This window comes from Lutra lutra, chromosome X (genome assembly GCF_902655055.1).
Source record: "Lutra lutra chromosome X, mLutLut1.2, whole genome shotgun sequence".
NCBI lineage: Eukaryota > Metazoa > Chordata > Mammalia > Carnivora > Mustelidae > Lutra > Lutra lutra.
Window position 1 is genome coordinate 37,281,978 of NC_062296.1, and position 21,468 is coordinate 37,303,445.

Consider the following 21,468-nt stretch of genomic DNA (forward strand, 5'->3'; position numbering starts at 1 on the left):
CATTGCATTTTGGCCATTACTTTTGCTATGAAAACCAAAGATGAGATTCTATTTTTTTTTTCTAAAGAGAGTGTACAGATGGCAGGGTGGGTGGGCAGGGGCAGAAGGAGAGAATCTGAAGCAGGCTGCCCCACGCCCTGCCCAGAGCCTGATGGAGGGCTCCATCTCACGACCCTGAGATCAGACCTGAGCCAAAATCAAGAGTCTGATACTTAACGAACTGAGCCACTCAGGTGCCCCCCGAAGATGCTGTTCTTAATGTACTCACTCCAACCAGCCGTGGCCCAGGCTAGGATGGCTGCACTGTCAGGAAAGGGAATGTAATCATTAGAAGCCTTTCACTCGAGTGGTGTGACTTATTACAAACCTTGGACAAGCAGACAACTGGCTGTTTCCAAAGAGGCTCTCAACCAGATGCTCACAGCAATCAGTCACCCGGGTTATTTCCGACCCAGCTACAGTGTCCTTGATCCCCATGTGCATGTCAGCGCTCTCCCTTCAATCCGGACAGGGAATGTGATATGTGGGCATCCCCAGACTGCAGCCCAGACTTAACCTAGGGCCTCAGGGAACTCCCATCCTGGTTTAATTTTCTTCTTTACTCAATTGGTCTAGGTGACTGCTGCTGCAGGGAGAACATTGGTAAAGGAGACTTAGTCACAGAGGGAGGTGAGCACTAGCTCAGTCTTGAAGTTCTCGAACACCAGTGTGGGCAAAAGCTCCTTTCCTTTTCGTTCACCTCTATCTCAGACGCTCATGATGGTCTGAGCACCACACTAGAGCCTCTGGTTGGTGGGGGGGGGGTTGTGATCCTAAGGCTGGGGCACAAAGGCTGGGGCACAAAGTAGGCACGCGGTCTCTGAGAGGGACTTGATTTCCTTCACCATGCATGTCAATGGCTTGGCTGATGTCTGCCTGGAGCCCCTTCATTTTGTGAACTTAACTGGGGCCATAACTTGCCTTGGGAGTTACCCGGAAGGATGTGTATGTGTCTGAGGTTCATTCAGGGGACCCGGAGTAAATCGAGATGTTAGAATCTCAAGAAACAGAGGTGCTTTTTATTCTGAAGATGCCTCTGGGCAGTAACAGGGACAATTTGGATTAATTAGCTCAAGCATTGCACTTGGGAAACAGAACTCAAGAGACAATTTCTGTTTTGTCGGGGGAGGAGGCTCTGAATTCAGGATAGAAAGTAGAAGACAGAGGTGTAAAGTGAAAGAGCCAGATGCCAGGGTGACTTGAAGTTCTTCCCTCCTGAGCATTTCGACCCCCCGCTTGCAATACACAAGCGTGCTGGGGTGCGCAGGTCTTTTCCAAATGCCGGTCCTTGGCCTCATCCTCTAAAGGTTTGTTTTTATCTGGCTATCACAAGGGAAAAGAATTTATGAAACTTATCTGATGACTGGAGTGAGGATGGATGTTCGTGTTTGCAGCCAGCATGGAGATATTTGGATTTTACCCTTTATTTTGTAAGATTGAAGGCCATGGATCTGCGTGTTTGTTTGGTGCGCTGGAGTCAAGAGGCTACTGAAATGGCGAGGACATGAGAACCTTCTGCAGGGTCCCTCTCACACTAGCATCCAGGGAGGCTGCTTTTCAGCCTAGTCCAAAGGACAGAGGCCCAAGCTGAGCACAGGATTGGCAGCCTTTACCCAGCCAAGCATCTTCTCATGATGAGCTTGCCCACCATGTCTAGTTCTACAGTATGGAGATGGCCCTCAGAAACAGCCCCACCATCCCAGAGCCTGGAAGGATGGAGTTGGGTGTGACCACCTACAGGGGAAGATCAGGCCGAAAGGTCCTCTCCCCAGCTGTAGAAGACTCTCAGAACCTGAGGTCTAGAAGGCAGATAGTGGTTCCCCAGGCTACAGACTAGTGTCGCTAACCAGACTAACGCAGAAACCAGGGGATGGCCTTGGAGGTGTCTTCTGAATACTCCTCCTTAAATAAGATGATTTTTAAAAATGCCCATTCACTGAGGAATGGCTGGGGAGGTGGGCACCAGGCAAAACACTGCTAGCGTCATGTTGTGTCTTCCTCACCGACAGCATAGGAGAAAATAGCTCCCATTTGATGCCTGAAGCTCAAAGAGGTTAAAGTATCTTTCCCCCATGACGAGTGAGTAGCAGAACTAGGATGTAAGCTCACGTCTCTCTGGCCTCAGAGCCCAACATCTTAACCAATACACTATACTGTTCAATTCCCCATTTTGCTTTCAGACTGGACCAAGTGGAGGAGGAATGGCAGGAAGTTGAGTATGCGAACTGAATCATAGCTTGTATACATATCTGTATGAAATGCAATTTGTGATTTCCTTTAAGTACAGGTGAAAGCTATAGCAGTTTACCGGGACTGTTGGCTCTGTGGCTTCAAGCAGGCCTTGGGGGATTGTTTTAATGAATAGGCAAGACTAATTTTAATTAGCGTAGCAATTGTTTGTAAATGGCACTTGAGGGAATCGACATGCAATTTGTTCATCAGCATTTTATTAAACGTCCCCTCGTGATCTTGTATAGACTCTTTATTTGCATTATGAATGAGCAAGGAGGAATTTGCTAGGGAAAGGGCTGGGCATGCCAATTTCAACGTCTCAAACACTGAAATTGACTACTGCTTCTCCCGAGTCACAGAGTTGACATTTTCAAAGGAGGAGCTGAGGGAAGGTTCACTGTTGGTCTGTCACGACCAAGAGCATGGCCTTCAGTGTTTGCCTAGTACAGAAATCCAGCTACCTCAGACCAGGGCCATCATCAGTAGGTTTCTGGAGATCTCAAATGAGGTGGGGCAAAAGAACACAATGGGTTGTTTCCATTTCAAGAAAAGGGCAGACATGTAAACTTGAGGGGTCTTGGCTGCAAGTCCTCCAGTCTAGTCACCTGGCCATAATGGATCCTCAGGATGAACCCCAAGCCCCCATTGTAGGGATGGGCTCCATATGAGGTTGGGACGAGTAGGCAGTTCCCCTTTGCTGCTGCTCCTACAGAGGTTATCTCTCAGAAATATTGTTAGGTGAAATCTGCTGGATAGGTGACTGCCTGCCCATTGGGCATTGATGATTTAGGAAGTGGCTTTCTGGCACTTGGCCCCTAGAGGTACCATTATCTACAAGCCACTGCACTAGGAGTAACTCCCAAGAGCTTCTGATGTCAGGATTCTTCTGCATGGGCTCCCAGCTGCTGGGTGGGAAGAACTTGGTTGTGCCATCCAAGGGGATGGGAATAAAGGAGCATGCTAGGGGGAAATCAGTTCTGACTCGGTGGGCTCACTGGATGCTTCCATGTCACCACTTACAGGGATCACCTTGCCGTGTATAATTCCTGGGTCCTATGGTCCATCAGGCTTACCAGGAGTTCCCGGATTCCCAGGTATGGCATGAGGCCAGAGAAAGCCACTGAGCACGCTCGTAAGGGCCATGAGCCCAAGGAAGTGGGCGACAGGTTGGCAGCATTTGGGGGGGAACCACATTCCTCCTGAGAGGGCGGCCTTGAACATTGAGGAAATAGAATGTCTCCTGGAGAAGTCTGAGCGGGGAGGTAAGGGTAGGGGCCCATCCCCCCACCCGAGGAACCAGGATTCTTGAGTGAACATCCCAAGAGTGGCCAGCCACCCTGACTTTCCTTTCCCCTCACCACTCATGTTTGGGTTCGCAGGCCCTAAAGGGGCCCGTGGCCTCCCTGGGACCCCAGGCCAGCCCGGACTGCGTGGGAATAAAGGAGAGCCTGGAAGTCCAGGATTGGCTCACCTTCCTGAATTGCCAGGTAAGGAATAAAGCTTTTCCTCACCTGCTTCTCCTCTGCTGGGACCATGGGCTTGAATCGTGGTACCCAGCCATCCACTGATCACGGGCAGTGCGGTCTGCACTCTGGTGTGCGTGGGGTGGTTTTGATTTCCTACTCAGGTGGCTCAGGGCTTCAAGCTTGGGTATGACAGTGAGTCAGAGCGCTCAGGGCCATCAGCCGGGACCAGCTGGAGCTCAGATGGAAAGTGCCTTTGCCTGAGGTTGCGAAGCCACTAGTGAGAGAGCTAGGATTCCGCCCCCTCCCCCTTAGCTGACTGCCAAGCCTCTGGCAAGTTCCAGGCTCCATTCCTTCCAGGTCAGACAAAGAGATTGAGATGAGTCAAAAGGAAGGGGTTCCTTTCTATCCCTTTGCTCACACCCTATTGCAAGCTTGTTCTCCATTGCACCAGGGGGTCTTAAACTCTGTTGCCAGATCTGCGGCCCCAGCATCACCTGGGAACCTATTAATAATGCAGAGTCTTGGCCCCTCGGCAGAGCTAGATCAGAAGCTAGTGTGGGGTAGGTTGGTAGTGCCCAGCCATGTGTGTATGGCCAAGCACCCCCTCCCCAGGTAGTTCTGACCCACACTCAGTTTGAGAACCACCCTGCTCTGTAGCATGGGGCTTCTCATGGGCCATGCCCTCCATGGTTTATTTACCTAGCTACAATCCCCTCCAACCACCCAGGAAGAGGGAGGCATGACACCCGGGGGGAGATGACTACAGAAGAAATTGGGCCTTTGACAGGGAGTCCTGGGTATATAACCTGTGCTCTTTGGCCTCTGAAACAGCCCTGAGAGTGGGTTACTGGGCTCAGCCCAAGGCCTTACTGAGCTAGAACCTTCTGCAGCTTGCATGGTGCATCCCTGCCTCTGGGCACATCCTCCCAGGACCAGGGGCCCCTGCCTTTCAAGAGAAGTGACATACATTATTGAAATGTTAGCTTTTGTAATAGAAAAACCAAAATCTGTCTCAGGGATCTCCACCCAGACCTATCCCTTCTAAACCTCCATGGCCTTTTTATTTTTTGCCTCTTTACATTTAGGATTTCCTGGACCTCGTGGGGAGAAGGGCTTGCCTGGGTTTCCTGGGCTCCCTGGAAAAGATGGCTTGCCCGGGAAACTTGGCAGTCCAGGTTTACCCGGTTCCAAGGGAGCACCCGGTGACATCTTTGGCGCTGAGGACGGTGCTCCAGGAGAGCAAGGCCTTCAGGGATTGCCAGGGGACAGAGGATTTCCTGGAGACTCTGGCCTTCCAGGACCCAAGGGTGACTCTTTTTGACTCACTTACATAACAATCTACAGAAAGTCTTTCAGTGACCAGTATATCCTTGCATGAATAGACAACTGAGTCTGGGGTGATGGACCCAGAGGGGGTGACACTGAAAAGCCATTTTGTCCTGTCTCTCACTTCGGGGGACTTTTTCTTAAATCCCTGGAGTCTGTTCTCCTTACTTCGTAAATCCCGAAGTAACTGTAACAGTGAGTCGGGTTTCTTTTACAGCCTCTGATTTGTCACTAGGGCAAGAGCAGCAGGGGCTGGAGCAGAGGAGGCCGCCACACCGGGGATGTACCCTGGGCCAAGGTCTTGTGCTGCAAGTTGTTTTGGTGACCAGTCCCTGCTGTCCATCCAGGCTGTTGATCATCTGTCCCTTCCTTTCATTAGGTTTGCTTGGGAAGTCAGGCCTGCTAGGCCCCAAAGGTGAGCGGGGCAGCCCCGGCATGCCCGGCCACGTGGGACAGCCAGGGCCCCCAGGGCCTCAGGGTCTGTTTGGCGTCAAGGGCAAACCCGGGCTCCCAGGTGCACCAGGCTTTCCTGGCCCTTCAGGTAGGTCCTTTGGAGGAGGAGCCCCAGCTTGACAGCCTTAAGCTGGGGCCCTGGGCCCTGTCGCCCTGAGGGGCAACCACAGCAGTGTGCCAGGGGCAGGGTCTAGAAGGATCCTCGACCTTCCCAACCTCTCACGGTTCCCAGTCTCAGGGGGCCCTGGCAGTGCCTAGCAGAAGAGATTTCTGTACTTTAGCTTCCAAAAGGGTAGTACATGTCCCTCCCTGTCCCTTCCCCATGGTCCTCTCCCCCTTTCCCAGTTCAGGAAGTGCCCTAGTTGTGCAGGTGGGTCTAGCCATCTCCACTGGCTTGGCTGGGACCGTGGGGAGCCTGCTTGGGATCAGGGTTGGAGTGGGGAAGCTTGGGCAGAGGGCAGCTGCATGGTGACTTGCCTCTCAGGCGACTATGCCTCTGAGGACCCACAGCTAAAGTGGCTGTCCCTGGGCCTCGGGGCTGACACCCACCCACTGGCTCCAGACTAGCGTTCGTGGTGCACCTGCTCCTCATACTACCCACCTCACCCCTACCTCAGTGACTACGTCACCCCCCTTCCCCTTATTCCTGGCCACATGACTGTAGTTGAGTTTCTGCAAAGCCACTAAAACCCTTTTTATCCCTTTTATCCTTCTGTGTTTCTGGGGTCTTCCCATGGGCTGTCCAGGTAAGAAAACAGTAGGCAAGCTCACAGGCTAACACCCCCACTGGCTTCCCTGCTCAAGGCATTCACAGACTATACACTAGAACCTGGCAAGGCCAGGGGTCCTCGGACTCATGCTGGGGCATTGGCCCCCATTGAATTTCCTTCCTTGTTATGGAATCCCCTTCCCTGCCCCCTCTACCCCCCCCCCCCCCCCCCATTAGAATCCTGGGGCTTGTGGCTACTGGATGCTTTTCAATTCGTGGAAAGCCAAGTCAGCCATTCATTGAGGTTCTTGGGGGCCCAAACACATCTGTAGTCACTGATTTAATCCTTTGGTTTTTTTAATTTCCTCGCTTTGTACCTGAGCATTCCACTTGGGCAGCAGCTCAGGAGGTTAATCCCATTGACCAACTTAAACCCTGGTGAAAGAAATCCCAGAATACCTAGGAGACCAAATGGGCCTTGGGGATTTCTACAGGACTTGGCACTAGGGGGTCTTTCAATCTTAAGGCCAAGGAACTGGCTGATTTAACTGCTTGCAAGAAGGATTAAAAGGGCAGTCCTGTCTCCATGGCTCCCTGGGAGGCTGAAACAATGGCTCGGCTTTAACCTCTACTTCGCCGGATTGGCTCAGGAAACAGCCATTGTGGCATGGTTCAGACAGTATGTACCAGGAAGCCAGGGTCCGGTTGCCTCCCTGGCTTCCCAGAGCCCCATTCACAGGCAAAGATGTGAACCCCATTCATAAAAGGGGGAAGAAGCTCTAATTGGAAGGGGTTTGCGTGCCCTGCCAGCCGCCATGCCACGCTGAGAGTGATAGCCATTGGCATGTGTGCTGCTCGGGGTGGTGAACGCTAAGGCTTCAGCCAGCCTCGAAGCCTGCCAGTTAGCCACCTGCATGGGGCCATTGTTAAGGGACCATTTCCAACACCCACCCACCTGGCCAGCCAACCAGAAGCCATGGGAATGGGCACCGGCCCAGATCTGGACACAGCCTCCCTTGACACTGTCCCGTGTTCTCTCTTATGCTAATTCAGGACGTCCTGGGAAGAAAGGTGTAAGAGGCGAGTCAGGTCCCCCCTCATCCTCTGGAAAGAGAGGCCTGCCAGGGCTGAAAGGCTTTCCAGGATCTCCAGGGCTGGTTGGCTTCTTGGGGAGCTCAGGCTTGCCAGGGAACACTGGGTTGCCAGGCCTGCCAGGTCCGAAGGGTAAGTGAAGCGGGTGGGATTTTCTGTGGTAAGAGGGTCGGGCAGGGCCAGTGTTAAGGGAAGGCTCCCACCTAAGCTGAGTCACCCTCGCTACTGGCTGGGTGGAGTGCTGGGCCGGATGACGCTGGCAGGAAGGCCCAGAACAGTGACCACCATGCTGGCTGTTCTCATTCACTCCACCCCTTCCATGGTGTCTGATGGCTCTCAGTTTCTACTAGCCCACCCGAGGTTGGATAGGAGATGTCTCCATTTTATATGGGGGCAAATGACAGGTCCAAGGTCACACAGCCAATTAGCAACAGCACCCAGCTAGGGCTCATCTCCCTGCCTCTTAGTCCTAGGCCTTTTTGTTTTTCCTGTGCCACCCAGGAGCTCTAACTTGGCCCATGGTAAGAAAGGCACCCACCTCCTCTTTCCCTCCTGTCGCTTTAGTGCCATGTCCCTGTTTAGAGAAGTAGTAGTATATGTAAGGATTAGCAGCTGGGACTTTGGAGTTAGAGAAACCTGGGTTGGAATCCCTTCTCTGCAGCTGCCAAGCTGTGTGATTTGGGGTAAGTTATTTAACCTCTCTGAGATTCCATTTCCTTGTATGTCCAATGGGGATAATAATAGAAGTTCTCGTTTCATAACAGGTGAGAAGGGGTCTGCCGGGCTGGCTGGCTTTCCGGGGATGCCTGGTCTCCCTGGTATTCCTGGCGCAAGTGGATTAAAGGGAATTTCTGGCTCTGCCGGAAGAGTGGGACCATCTGGACGGGCTGGTAGTGCTGGTAAAAAAGGTGAGCTGGGGAACTGAGTTCTGAACTCGCTAGCCATGCTTCCCAAGGTATGTTTTATTTGTCGACCTTGAGGCTGGTGTGGCTTGTACCCACCCTGTGTTAGATAATAAGACTGGGAGTTTCTGAGCCCCATCCCATGGCTTTTAAACCATAAGACCTAATGACTTCTGAGTTTTCCCCACATGTTAGAGGCTTCACTGCACGTTCTCTTGTTGCTCAGTGGTGGGGACTTTGCAGTAGGCTTCAGAGTTGCTGGCCGACTTTGGGCCTGTCAAAGGAGAGGGCATGAACGTAGGTGGGAAGTCAGGGGGCCAGGGCCAGCCAGGGAAGGGCCTGGAAAGGAGGCCTGTGGGTAGTGCAGGAGGAGCAGAGAGGAAAGGTCAGCTGGTGTCTGACCCTGTGTCTAAGCTTCCTCTCACAAGGGTCTCACGATCTCCACCCTCCTCCCCTGCAGGAGACCGAGGCGACCCGGGGCCAGTTGGAATACCCAGCCCAAGACCTCCCATGGTGAACCTCTGGTTCAAAGGAGACAAAGGCTCGAGAGGCTCAGCTGGATCGGATGGATTTCCTGGGCCCAGAGGTGCCGGGGTCAGGCAACGGGCAGGAGAAATGCTCATCCTCAACTTCCCTCCTGAGAAAAGGCCCCCATCACAAAGCCCCCCCAGAGTGGCGATGTGGGTGGCAGCAAGGGGTCCGAGGCTGCCTTCTCTGGGCTTGTGGGGCACCTGGACTTCCAGGCTGCCAGTGTTCATTGTCACTCTGGAACTAAAGTTTTTTGGTTTTTTTTTTCTAAAGATTTTATTTATTTATTTGACAGACGGAGATCACAAGTAGGCAGAGAGGCAGGCAGAGAGAGAGGGGGGGAAGCAGGCTCCCTGCTGAGCAGAGAGTCCGATGCGGGGCTCAATCCTAGGACCCTGAGATCATGACCTGAGCCCAAGGCAGAGGCTTTAACCCACTGAGCCACCCAGGCGCCCCTGGAACTGAAGTTTTGAATCACTGGCTATTGTACCCTCTGGAGGAGCCTAGCAGATGCTGGGACATGGGCACCGGCAGTGTTGCAGTGTTGAGCCGGAGTGGCCCTGACTGGTGCACCCTAAGGCTGGAGGCACCTCCCCCACTCCTACCTTCACAATCCCCTCCCCCACACTGAGCTAGCCATCCCCAAGTCCCCAAGACTGCACTTCATTTGCCTGTGATCCCGGGGTCCTACAACTTGGGGAGCAGGTTTGCTCCTGGCCAGAGTCTTTTTTTCTAAGCCCTTTTTTCTTTCCTAGGTGACAAAGGAGAGGCTGGCCTCCCCGGACCACCAGGCTTGCCTGGAGCTCCTGGCTTCCCTAGTACCATCAAGGGACTCACTGGGAGAGCTGGCATCCCTGGCTCCCCCGGACAATGGGGCTTACCCGGCTTGAAGGGGTCCCCTGGAATCACAGGTTTCCCAGGAATACCAGGGGAAAGCGTAAGTGTGCCCAGCTCCTGGTCTCTTCACGGGAGAAGGGCCTCTGTAGCAGGGGACATGCCCCTGGGCCCCATCTTTCTGGCCCCAGCCCACTTCCCGGCCTCTTTCCCTACCTCACCACAGACAAAGCCCTCTCCCTGAGTCTGGCAGGCCTTCCTCCACCCATTTCTGAAGGTTCCTTCCTCTGGGCCTTTGTTCATGCTCTTTCCGCCACAGAGCAGAGGCTTCTTCTTTGCAGCTAACTGGCTAGTGCCCACCCGTGCTTTGGGTCCCAGACCTGGGTGCCCACTACCCCAGGAGTCTCGGAGGTCCCACCCTGACGGCATGCTGCACTTCTCACTGCTTATGTGAATCCCAATTGGTTCTATGTGGGCTCGATTTCCTCAATGAGATTGTCAGGCCTTGAGAACAAGTCCTTACAAGCTCTTCTAGAAGTCTGCACCCCACTGCTGGCATCCCTCCCCCCCACGCCCCAACCTTGAGCTAGGAACATTGTAAGACTTTGGTACAGGGCTCTGGACATTGTGATTTTAGAAAGGTCATTGCTGACAAATGGCAAGTAATCAAATCAGCTTGTCTGAGCTCTTCAAAGGCGGGGGAATAGGGTAGGCATAGCCACAAGAGGGAGCTGGGTTCGAATTTCTGCTCCCCTGCTCATGAGCTCTGTGATTCTGTGCATGTTGCTTACCTTGCCTGAACCTTGCTTTTCTAATCTGCACAAAATGAAAACGATACTCAAACCTCCTTCGGATAGCAGTGAAAATTAAATGAGCTGATCCGAGTAAAGTGCTTATCTTGGTATGCAGCAAATGGTGGGCTCTCAATAAGTGGTAGCCATCATAGCAGCAGTACTGAAGGGACTAAATGAACTGGATTCCAGAACACCTGTGCTCCCTGCAGGCAAAATCCCATCCCTTTAAAAGCAGCAGGCCATGGGATGGAGAGAACACGCACACACACACACACACACACACACACACACACACACACACACACATCCCAGAAGCAACTGCAAAGGAAAACGTTCTTAGCTGGATGGTCCTTCCTGACTCCTCCTCCCCTTGGAGGGATGGAGTCAAAGTAGGAAAGCATTTCTATGAAAATGGTAACATTAACCCAAATGCAGACTCCAGGACCTACGCACATCCAGCCAGCTATGTGGTTCCTTGCAGGGACCCGAAGCTTGCACAACCTGCAGCTGAGGGCTGTCGCTTTCCCTATGAAGCAATCCTTTTCCTTATGCATCATGGCTCCAGAGCTTTGGCATGGGGAGCGATAGCCGACTGTCTGCAGGGGGCACCACCAAACATCTGGCTGGACAGTTATGTCCTGTATTTTCAAAGAGACTTGCTACAATAGCCACACCTTGATTTCCCAAGATTCTCCTTTTGATAGCCATTGGGAAGTTATGAACGACGGGACCAGGATTAATCTGCAGATAGTGTCCCTCCCCTAAAAACCCTGACTACACATTTCCACCCTTGGCTTATCACCTTCCCTTCTGCAGGATGCCCACCCCCCACCACAGCATACACAGTAGACCTTCCTTAGGCAGTGGTTTGGGGAGGATGAGGGGTGGGTGGGAGGCGAGAGTGTGGAAGGCCCCGAGCTCCAGGCAGAAATAATGATTTCCATATTACTTTGAAGGGTTCACAGGGCCTTAGTGGAGCTCCCGGACTCCCAGGAACATTTGGTCTCCCAGGTTCAAAAGGTGAGGAGCATAATCCCCTCCATTCCTGTCCATGTTGATGCAGATGGTGGGCCTTCCTCCTTTCTGATGGCTGAGTTATATTCCATTGTACATATGCTAAGTGAAATAAGCCAAAAAGAGAAAGACAATTATATGATTTCACTCATATGTGGAACATAAGGAACAGCATGGAGGACCGGGAGCAAGGGAGGGAAAACTAAATGGGAAGAAATCAGAGAGGGAGACAAACCATGAGAGACTTGGACTCCGGGAAACAAACTGAAGTTTACAGAAGGAAGGGGGTTGTGGGTAACCAGCGATGGGTATTAAGGAGGGTACGTGTGGTGATGAGCATTGGGTGTTACACGCAACTAATGAACCATGGAACACTGAATCAAAAACTTATGATGTACTATATGCTGGCTAACTGAACATAACAATAATTTTTTTAAAAAGTTGAGGAGCATTTTCTCTTTTAATGGGTGTTTCCAGAGTAAGGTGGATTTCTAGCAGGCTTGGGGTTCTTGGGGAAGGAAACTCAGTGTTCAAAGGGAAGTGAATTGATTTACCTTTTCTCTTTGGCCAAGCCCCCTTCTCAGACTTTGCTCCTCAAACATGTGTGACAAATAGTGGTTTGACCCACTTGCCTTCCAAACTCAGCAGCAGAGAAGGGCCTCAGCTCAAGACAGTCTTTTCCCCTGCTGAACCCAGCCCACAGGGCAGGAAAATTTCCCATACTTGCCATCATCATTGTTTCATTCTGGTGATGTTTTAGCACCCTTCCTCCCATCTTCTCTGCCCATACTGAACCTAGTTTTCCCAGTGGAGATATGCTTCACGTAACAGCATTTCTCACCAATAGCCTGATAGCATCCCAGCATTTTTTGGTGACTGGTCGCTTTTGCCCAATGCATACTTTTGTCAAAGATCACCTCTGGCTACATTGAATCTGAAAAGGTTTTGCCATCAAAAGATCTCTTTGCTGCAAAATGAGGTCTAGCTTCTCTTGACCACTTGGACAATATCTTCATATCTCCAGGAGATCAAGGTCAGACATTTGGAATTTCCGGTAGCCCAGGGCCCAAGGGACAACCTGGGGAGTCTGGTTTTAAAGGTAAGTCTTCTGTCCTTTTATCTCACGTGTCTCACAGACTCCTCAAAACTGAGGATCAGGAGGAATTAGGGAGGTCAACCCCCAAGTTCTGTAATTTCTATCCAGTGCAGAGAAATTTCTACCCTGACACATATCTACTCAAGGCAGCCCACAGTTTCCCCAAGCAAACCAGTTTACTTTTCCCTTGAGACTCATGGGGTAAGTCTAGTAAGACCATTGGGATAATGGCTTCCCTTCCTTGGTTTATAGTTATTTAAACTGGTTCTCAGACATTTCCACCCATTGCTGCTCCTTATGGGGGCACTCAGAACACTTTGACTTACCTTAGTGGGCAGCACCTTGCAAATGCAAAGACAGCTACCATTACCATCTTTTTCAGAGGCTTTTCACTGGACCTGACTCTCTTGAGATTTCAAGTAGATTTCCTTTCCTGCTGCCTCTCTCCCTGGGAGAAACATGGTGCCTGAAACAGGGCCTGACCACTCAGCATTTTTCTTGATTTTGTAGGCGTGAAAGGAACAGATGGAATCATTGGTGATGTGGGTTTCCCAGGAAGCAAAGGTGAAGATGGGAATGTTGGGATTTCTGGAGATGTTGGCCTTCCTGGCTCCCCAGGTACCGTGTCACCTGACGACTGTATTCTGAAAAACTGAAGGTTGGCTTGAAGCCATGGTCCAGTCTGAGCTCCTGTCTTGCTTTCTCTTTCAGGGCTCCCCGGGACTGCAGGCATGAGAGGAAATCCAGGGTTTCCAGGTTCTCCAGGCCATCCAGGGGCACCTGGGCCCCTGGGACCCTCTGGCCTAATGGGAACCAAAGGTATGTGTATTTGAGAGGAGGTCATGGGAAAAGGGGTTCTTCCCTCAGAAAAAGGACAGCAACTCCTTTATATTAGGAGACACTCTCTGGAGCCAAGCCATTTCCAGGGGAGTCACTGGCTGGGTTACATGATGATAATCGGAGGAGGAGAACATGGAATACATGGAGAGAAGAGTTAGCGAGGAAGGCTGTCATCCTGGCACACGTAGTCTTCCCGGCATCAGGGATGGGCAGCGAGTCTCTGGCTGCTGGCTCCTCTAGGTCTTGCCGTTGCCACACTGTGTTCTCAAAGAGACTGAATCATCTACCACCCTGCTCTTAAAGCTGTATGGGTCTCTAAGGAGAATCAGGAAGAGCTAGGGTGGAGTTTAGGGAACGGTCTGCTCTCCCTTAGAGCATTGAGTAATGCCTCCAGAAAGACCAGGACCTTTAAAATGAGGACTTCGCAAGGCCCTGGGGGGCAGGACCTTTGGCTGACCCTTCATGATTCAGAAGTTGCCAGAGCCATTTCTGATACTCGGTCTCCTCAGGTTTCCCTGGACTTCCTGGTTTACATGGACTGAATGGGCTACCAGGAACCAAGGGAACCCATGGAAATCCAGGTGAGGAAGACACTCAAGGGCAAGAAGGAGAGCATCAGCTCTTCCAGAAGGCTGGCGGGGGCTGGCCATGAGTTCTCAACTGTGGGGTATCCCATATCCTTCAGCTCATAGATCTCCTTGCCAGCCCCCTCCTGCCCCAGTCTGAGGTGCCTTGATTTGTGGAGGAAGGAGGAAGGGGGAAGAAGTTCATCCTTCTACCCAGAATGAGCTCTCCTTCTGGTTACTTAAGTACTCCTTTTCTGGCGTGTGTCACACAGTCCCTGAGCCTGTGAGCTAGGCATGAGGGCCTCAACTGCACTGAGTTCTGTCCCTCCTCTGTCTGCATCTCCTCCTAGGACCTAGTATAACCGGCGTGCCTGGGCCAGCTGGCCTGCCTGGTCCCAAAGGGGAAAGAGGTTCTCCAGGAACTGGCCTCGGAGCCCCGGGGAAGCCAGGCATGAAAGGACAAAAAGGTGGCCGAGGTAAGTGAGCCCAAGTCAGGCCTTGTAGAAGCTGAGTAAGGCCCGGCCAGGGAGCCAAGGTTGAGGCTCCTCAGGGCCACATGGCTCACAGGGTTGAGTTGTGCATATCTTCACATCCCTGGGGATCATGGAACTCAATGGAACTGACTGCTGAGCTGGGCCATGCTTAGGGCTTTTCCGGGAGGCATGTGAGGGAGAAGTCCAGTGAGCTCCCTTTAGCCTCCTTATTCCCTCCTGCTCTCCCTTATTAACCCCAGGGTCTCTCTTGCACCCTTGGCCAGGGCCTGACTTTAACGGTCTTGAGGGACAGGGCTTATCCACTTAGCAAGAGATTTGCCAGAAGTTCCTCAACATCCAGGGTGGATGGCGCTCTACTGCCAGGACCCTTAAAAGACAGCAAGGCTGCCGGAAGGAGCCCAAGACTAAGACGATAAATATCTCCATAGGATAGGCACTCAGGATCTGTGGGGTTTACTAGAAAGCAGTTTTTGCCCTCATCCCAGCCCCTGACTCATGGTGTCATCTGAAGTCTCCTTCTGAGCCTTCCCTTCCCTACCTCACAAATGGTGAAAATGAATTCTGATTCTCTCCTCCTTGGGAATGTTCTGAAGACCCAGATACAAGGCACTCGATGTAAGACAGGAAACAAATTTAGTGTAGCATCTTACCTAGGAGTATGGGCTCTGAAATCGGACTGCTGGATTCAAATTCCAGCTCTACCCCTCACTGGCTATATGACCTTGAACAAGGAAATGACTCACCCCTCAGTCCTCAATGGACTCTTCATTTTCCTTTTCTATAAAATGGGCATAATAAGAGAATAGACTACGCAGGTTTGGTGAGGAACCAATGAGGAGTGAGGTAATAGGTATGAAAGCACTTAGCACAGCATCTGGCACATAGTAGGTGCTAAAGAAATGTCTATTATATCATGATGTATTCCCTGGGCAATCCTATTTGCAAAATGTTCTGCACCTCCGTTTGCTCCAGGAGCTTGAGGGCCCCCTGCCTCTTATTTATGTGCATGTTTGTATAATGCGTGTCTGTTTTCCAGGAACTAATTCCTACATTAATTCATTTTCTGCTGAACTTTATATTGGTGCATCTGCTCTCTCTGTGTTTCCTCTTTCTTTTGGTCTGGACCAACATGTTCTTTCCTGAAAGCCAGCCACTTCTCCCGAGTGGGGGCTCCCACAGGGTCTGAGCCTATAGGCAGAGAGTGTGGCTTTTTTCACAGGAGGTAGAAAGAGGGGGCCCGGATAGAAGCAAAAACCAGATGGTTTCCCATCTTGACTATGGATGCCTAGTCATTAAATTATCCATTTCCTTTCACTCCCTGTGGTAATAAGAAAATCACAATGATAAATGTAGTAAAAAGCACATGTGAAGATGCCTACATTTCAGGAACACCATGTTGATTTAAAACAAACAAACAAACAAAGAAAAAAACAAATAAATAAACAAAATCCCAAGTTGCAGAGAAAGACGTTGGGTATGATTCCACTGATCAGAGTTTATAAATAAATGAAAACAAGCAATATATCTTTTAAGGACACAGATACGCATGTTCAAAGTGGGAATGCAGAGCACAAAATTCAGGAGTGGTTGCCCCTTGGAAGGGAGGGAAGGTAGTAGGGATCTGTGAAGGGCATGCAAGGAAATTCAAAGGTAATGCCCTCTTCTTTTTCTTAAATTGGGTGGTTGGAACAGAGATGCTCATTTTTATCTGGGTGATTTTTTACTTGTGATTTATAAATATTCTTCTGCTCCTCTCAATATCTAATTAAAACATGGTTTTAAAAGTATACAGCAAATATCTTCCCCCCATATCTCCCCCCCCATCTCTGTTATGATTGTAGAAATCAGTGTAAAATGAAGATTTACTCCAAAGCAAAGTTCCTAAACCAGTCCCTGTCCTAAAATACCTTTATCTAAATAACTTTGAATCCCACCATTCATTTTCTCATTTGTAATAAATATTTAGAGGCTGTATTTGTGTATCTAGGCTTAAATCTTGGACACTCCAATGAGTTGGAAAAACACGCCATCCGGTATTTTCACGTACTCCTTTAAAGTGCCTCATTCTTAAAGAAATACGTGAACTTTTTTTTTTTTTTTTTACTACTTGAGATCAGTAGAACCTGTATTTCAGTTTTAATGCTAAATTGGTGGAATTCGAAACTCAAGAAACAGGTAAAAAGAGAAGGCACCTCCAAAAACTACTATGGGAGCTTTTTATAGTCTGTGCGCTGCCCATAGTACCATCTGGTGTCTTTCTTATTGCTTTTTGCTTCATTTCACTATATATATATTTTATATCTATAAATATATGTATGTGTATATATAAAGCTATATTTTCAGGAAAAAACACAATATGTCTTTCTTTTCAGATGTTTACGTTTGTGACAAAGAAAAATACTTGAAAGGTTCATCGAGACCTAACTGACCATACTTATAAGTAGCACCACATGGCTTTACAACTGTTTTTTCTTGTTTTCTTTTGTCTTGTTTCCAGACCTATAATAATTGGAGCCTTTTCTTGAAATTTACTTTTTTATCCTTTATGTTCCATCTGCATTCAGTTCACTAATGAGCTGTAAAAACCACCGGAATTCACTAATCTGCCATCTTTCTTTATGCATTTTTATGGATTTACTCTTTCTCTAATGAAATACAAGAAGTTCTACCTTAGTATTTTTGGCTTTCTTCATCAGAAAAACAAAAATTCAACATTAGTATTTTTGGATTTTATTGTTACAAACAAAAATCATCTCAACCACCAGAATAGTTTATCAACCAGTGGGAATCTATTTCTCTTCCTTGGAATGTATTCTAGAATATGCCAAAATAATAAATACATTTCTTTTATGCTACAAGTTTAAGATGGACTTTGACATTTTACATATGGCTTTGATGCGGTTTCCGACCAAGATTCCATGTATGTCTTTGTGTGCATATTCAATAAATCTGTAATCCATTGAAATTTTCTGGTTTTGAGCATTATAATAGAAATCGTTGCACAAATGGAAAACACGTAAAAAATATCAGAGCAGATGAGTATTTTTGTATCTACTCTAATAAATGGCTTTTTTCTTTGATCTAAAGGGGGGAAAGGGATATGGCATAGAAAAATTAAGCAAGCATCCAGATGATATGAGTTGTCTGTAAAAGTATTTTCCAGTTTACCTAGAAGACCCAGAAATTAGCCCTAGAAGACACTGGTAGCTGCAGCCCTCTTGGGACCTCCACTCAGACCCAGCAGGCGGCTGTTTTGGCTAGAGCCCATGCCCCACCCCACCCCTTATACTTTCTCTGTACAGCCCCAGACATAACTGGCTAATTCAATGAAAATGTGCCACAGGGCCAGGAGGTTTAAAAACACTTCAGGAAACTTCAGTTCCAGGTGCTGTACTCATCATGCCTTCTCTTCTTCCCCATTTGAGGGAAATCTGCCTGAAATATTTCCATTTCCAGTGACACTGAGAGCTAGAACTTTCCAAAGCTCCATCCCGAGGAAGAACCGAGGCACCTGCTGGGGTGGGAGGTGTTGTGGAGGAGGGGGCATGGGGCAGGGGAGAACAGGGAATCACTGTGATCTTGTGTGTCTGCTGCCCTTTGCCGGTCTGGCCCCCACCTAACCCCTTCCATTTTCTCTGGGAAAACCTGACCATACCAAGCCCATAGTGGCCCCTTTCATTTATTCTTTGCAGGTTTCCCAGGTCTCCAGGGTCCTGCTGGTCTGCCCGGTGCCCCAGGCTTCTCCTTGCCCTCAGTCATAGTGGGACAGCCTGGCGACCCTGGGCGACCAGGCCTAGATGGAGAGCGAGGTAAAGACAGGAAGCCCCGAAGAGGTTTGGCCTTCACCTTTTGTCCAGATTTGGGAGAGGTCCTGATACAGTCCAGCCGCATTCCTACTGCTGGACATACATGGGCCTGCTTGGCCCCCACATCCCTCCCCCAGCAGGGACACAGGGGACTGGAACGGGCTGCATTTGCTTGGAGGGTTTGGGAAGGTCCAGGCACTGGGACCCCACACACAGCAAGGGAACATTCTCTGCCCCGGGAATGGGCTTTGGCTTCCTAGCAGCCCCAAGGCCTTTGGTGGTGGCCGCTTCCTGCTCATCTGCTCTCATTCCTCTTCTGATCTTATCCTTAGGCCGCCCCGGCTCCCCGGGGCCCCCAGGGCCCCCTGGGCCATCCTCTGATCAAGGAGACCCTGGAGACCCTGGCTTCCCTGGAGTTCCTGGCCCTCAAGGGCCCACGGGAGACCAAGGAATTCCAGGTTTCTCCGGCCTCCCTGGAGAGCTAGGACTGAAAGGTATGGCTGCCCAAACCCCACTGTCTCCCACCTGTACCACCGTGCCAGGCCCTAACTTGCTTTCCCTTGGACTTTGCCAGGCGTGAGAGGTGAGCCTGGCTTCATGGGGACTCCAGGCAAAGTTGGGCCACCTGGAGACCCAGGACTTCCTGGAATGAAGGGGAAGGCAGGGCCCAGAGGTGAGTTGAGAGCACATGCCTGGATGCTCCCGAGCTTGAGGGACCGGTCTGGGGGTCACAAACCTACAGGAGCCTACCTAAACTGCTCACCACACCAAGAAAGCCTGGATGTCTGAGGCAGCTGAATGAAGCTCCCCCAGGGAGGGTATTTCCCCAGCTTGGGGCATTGCTGCCTCCGGCCGCTTCTGGAACTGAAGGTCACTACCACCATGGGTCCGGCCGCTGATCTCCCCTCTGCACTCTTTCTGCCTCTGCGGGCACATTCGGTTTGGTTTGCACTCATCGCCACTTAGCCATGGGCTCAATTCTGGAAATGAAGGACTCTATCCATCCTTTACCACCATCCCCTCGTGCACACCCAAACTGTTAGCAAGCCCTGCGGGCTGCGTCCCCTCAATATGTGTGCATCTGCTCACCTCTCAGCCCCTCCCTGGCTGCCACCTGGGTCCAGGGCACAGCCAGTTCTCAAAGGAATCACTGCAGTGACTTGCTAACTGGCCTCTTGGCTTCCTCCCCTGTTGGGCAGCTCCCCCAACAATCATTTCTCCAGGAGGCAGTCAGAGAGATCTTGTAAGACATAAATCCTCCACTGGCTTCCCATAGCAGAGCAATGAACTGTGGTTCCCAAAGTCCCATGGGACGACTCCCTCTTCATACTCATCATCAGCCCTTCCTCTTTTCTGTTCCCCTTCTTTACCACACCAGCCTCTTTCATTTAGCCAACCCAGTTGACCCCTGGGCCTTTGCACAGGTGAGGTCTACTTCCTTGAGTCCTCTTGCCCTCCACTCTACCCCTGCTCCTTCTCATCTTTAATGGTCTCAGCTTAAATGTCCCTGCTTCTAAGAGGCCACTTGTTACTCTTTCTCAAGCAGATTCTCCACCCCAGGACCCCCTCAGCTCACCGTCACAGTCTGTGTCACTGTCACTGAGCTGTTCATTTCCTTTGTAGCGCTTCTCACAACTTGCAGGGAGATGAATGGTATTTGTCAGGTTATGCATCTCCCATCTTTCTCACCGGACTGTAATCTCCACAACGTTCTGTGCCTCAGTCTACAAGGGTGTGCCCCATAACAGGCACTTGAAAAATAGTTGGTCAATGAAATAGTAAGTGAATCAGCTCATGTGTCTCTTCATAAACTGGCAGGCCAGGCTCAGGGTCCTAGGCTGTGGTGCCAGCTGAATCTCTGAGGTTGGACTCCTCCCCTTGGCCTCCTTGGCCTTGTTCTCTGACCAGTGAGGGAGCAAACCAGCGACGCCAGCCCCAGACGAAAAAGCTCAGGCCACCTCATTGGCCACAAATGTGTCCTGACTTGCCTACCGTGTCCCAGGTCCTAGGAAACCATGTCCCAGACCCTGAGGAAACATGATGAATGTAACCCACTCCCTGCCTTCTAGAAGTTACCAGTTCACTGGGGAGTTAGGTGGGTAAAGAGGACATCATGTAAAGGGTGTGACAGTCTTTCTGGATGGATCCAGTGGGGACTGTGGGGGCAAACAGCAAAGGCAGAAGGGGGGCAATGGCCAGGTAGGAAAGCAAGCTTCTGGGGCCCTGTGCCAGCTGCCTCCTCTGCCTCCACCTGATATTTCCATCTCTCCCATTTGTCCCCAGGCTTTTCCGGACCCCAAGGTGCTCCTGGACAAACACCAATTACAGAAGCTGTTCAGGTTCCTCCTGGACCCATGGGTCTACCAGGCATCGATGGCATCCCTGGCCTCACGGGAGACCCTGGGGTTCAAGGCCCTATAGGCCTCCAAGGTAAGGAGAGCACCAGCGACAGGGGACTTCTCGGGGAGGGGAGTTAAGACGGCCTTGGCTGAGAGGCTGAAGCAACTGGCTGGGATCTCCGGCTCAGAGCATTTCCTCCATTCCTTCACAAAGCCCCCGAACTCCTTGTTGGGAAGCGGGGGCCAGCAAGGTCAGCAGAAGTACTTGGCTTTAGAAAATGTGTGGGCAGAACATAGCAACTACTCCGGGCAGGGCAGCGCTTCCCTTTCTAACGTGCTGCCAAGGGAAGGAGGAAGTGTGGTGGGAGGTCAAGAGCCATGGACAAAGCCCGAGGCTTGGTACGGGTTGGTGGTCAGGAAACCCAGCTTCCAATCCCAGCTTCAAATCCCAGCTGATGCACCAGCTCCGGTAAGTGAGCAGTCTCTCCGGGTGCAGGTGTTCTCATCTCTGACATGGGACTCTGACAGTTTCTGTGCATTCTGTGCATAGCTGGGAGGATGAGAGGAAGCGGGGAGTAGGTGTGAGGGGGCTCAGAAGGGCTGAGTGCAGAGCAGTGGTCCCAGGACGGAGAAGCCAGGCCAGGAAGCTAAGAACTAGCAGAGGTGGCTCAGCCCAGGAGTGCTCTAACATGATGGTCAGCACGCCCTCTCCTGGTCAGTTCTGGGCATAACACACAAGTCCTTTTTCCCAGGGGCCTGCTTTCAAGGACTTCCCCCACTGAGTCCCAGCTGCTGGCCTTCTCTCCTTGCAGGCTCCAAAGGTTTACCGGGCATCCCTGGCAAAGATGGCCTCAACGGACTTCCTGGCCCGCCTGGCGCTCTCGGTGACCCTGGTCTTCCTGGACTACAAGGCCCTCCAGGATTTGAAGGTGTGGTGA

At 50.9% G+C, this 21,468-nt stretch overlaps 1 protein-coding gene across 4 annotated transcripts in view; it reads left to right on the forward strand.

The window, feature by feature from the left end:
* Positions 1-21,468, forward strand: part of COL4A6 (collagen type IV alpha 6 chain) — a 274,461-nt gene that overhangs the window by 248,008 nt on the left and 4,985 nt on the right. For 2 of the 4 annotated variants that reach the window (XM_047715185.1, XM_047715186.1), the window contains exons 24-43: positions 616-669; positions 3,294-3,365; positions 3,651-3,758; positions 4,823-5,044; positions 5,443-5,604; positions 7,279-7,449; positions 8,082-8,225; positions 8,680-8,805; positions 9,503-9,684; positions 11,332-11,395; positions 12,414-12,488; positions 12,996-13,103; positions 13,197-13,304; positions 13,835-13,906; positions 14,242-14,367; positions 18,078-18,194; positions 18,524-18,685; positions 18,766-18,864; positions 20,475-20,621; positions 21,343-21,459. In XM_047715185.1, the coding sequence (XP_047571141.1) occupies positions 616-669; positions 3,294-3,365; positions 3,651-3,758; positions 4,823-5,044; positions 5,443-5,604; positions 7,279-7,449; positions 8,082-8,225; positions 8,680-8,805; positions 9,503-9,684; positions 11,332-11,395; positions 12,414-12,488; positions 12,996-13,103; positions 13,197-13,304; positions 13,835-13,906; positions 14,242-14,367; positions 18,078-18,194; positions 18,524-18,685; positions 18,766-18,864; positions 20,475-20,621; positions 21,343-21,459 (2,436 nt within the window). The remainder of the gene's footprint in view (positions 1-615; positions 670-3,293; positions 3,366-3,650; positions 3,759-4,822; positions 5,045-5,442; positions 5,605-7,278; positions 7,450-8,081; positions 8,226-8,679; positions 8,806-9,502; positions 9,685-11,331; positions 11,396-12,413; positions 12,489-12,995; positions 13,104-13,196; positions 13,305-13,834; positions 13,907-14,241; positions 14,368-18,077; positions 18,195-18,523; positions 18,686-18,765; positions 18,865-20,474; positions 20,622-21,342; positions 21,460-21,468) is intronic. The other 2 variants (XM_047715187.1, XM_047715188.1) reach the window with 2 other exon arrangements.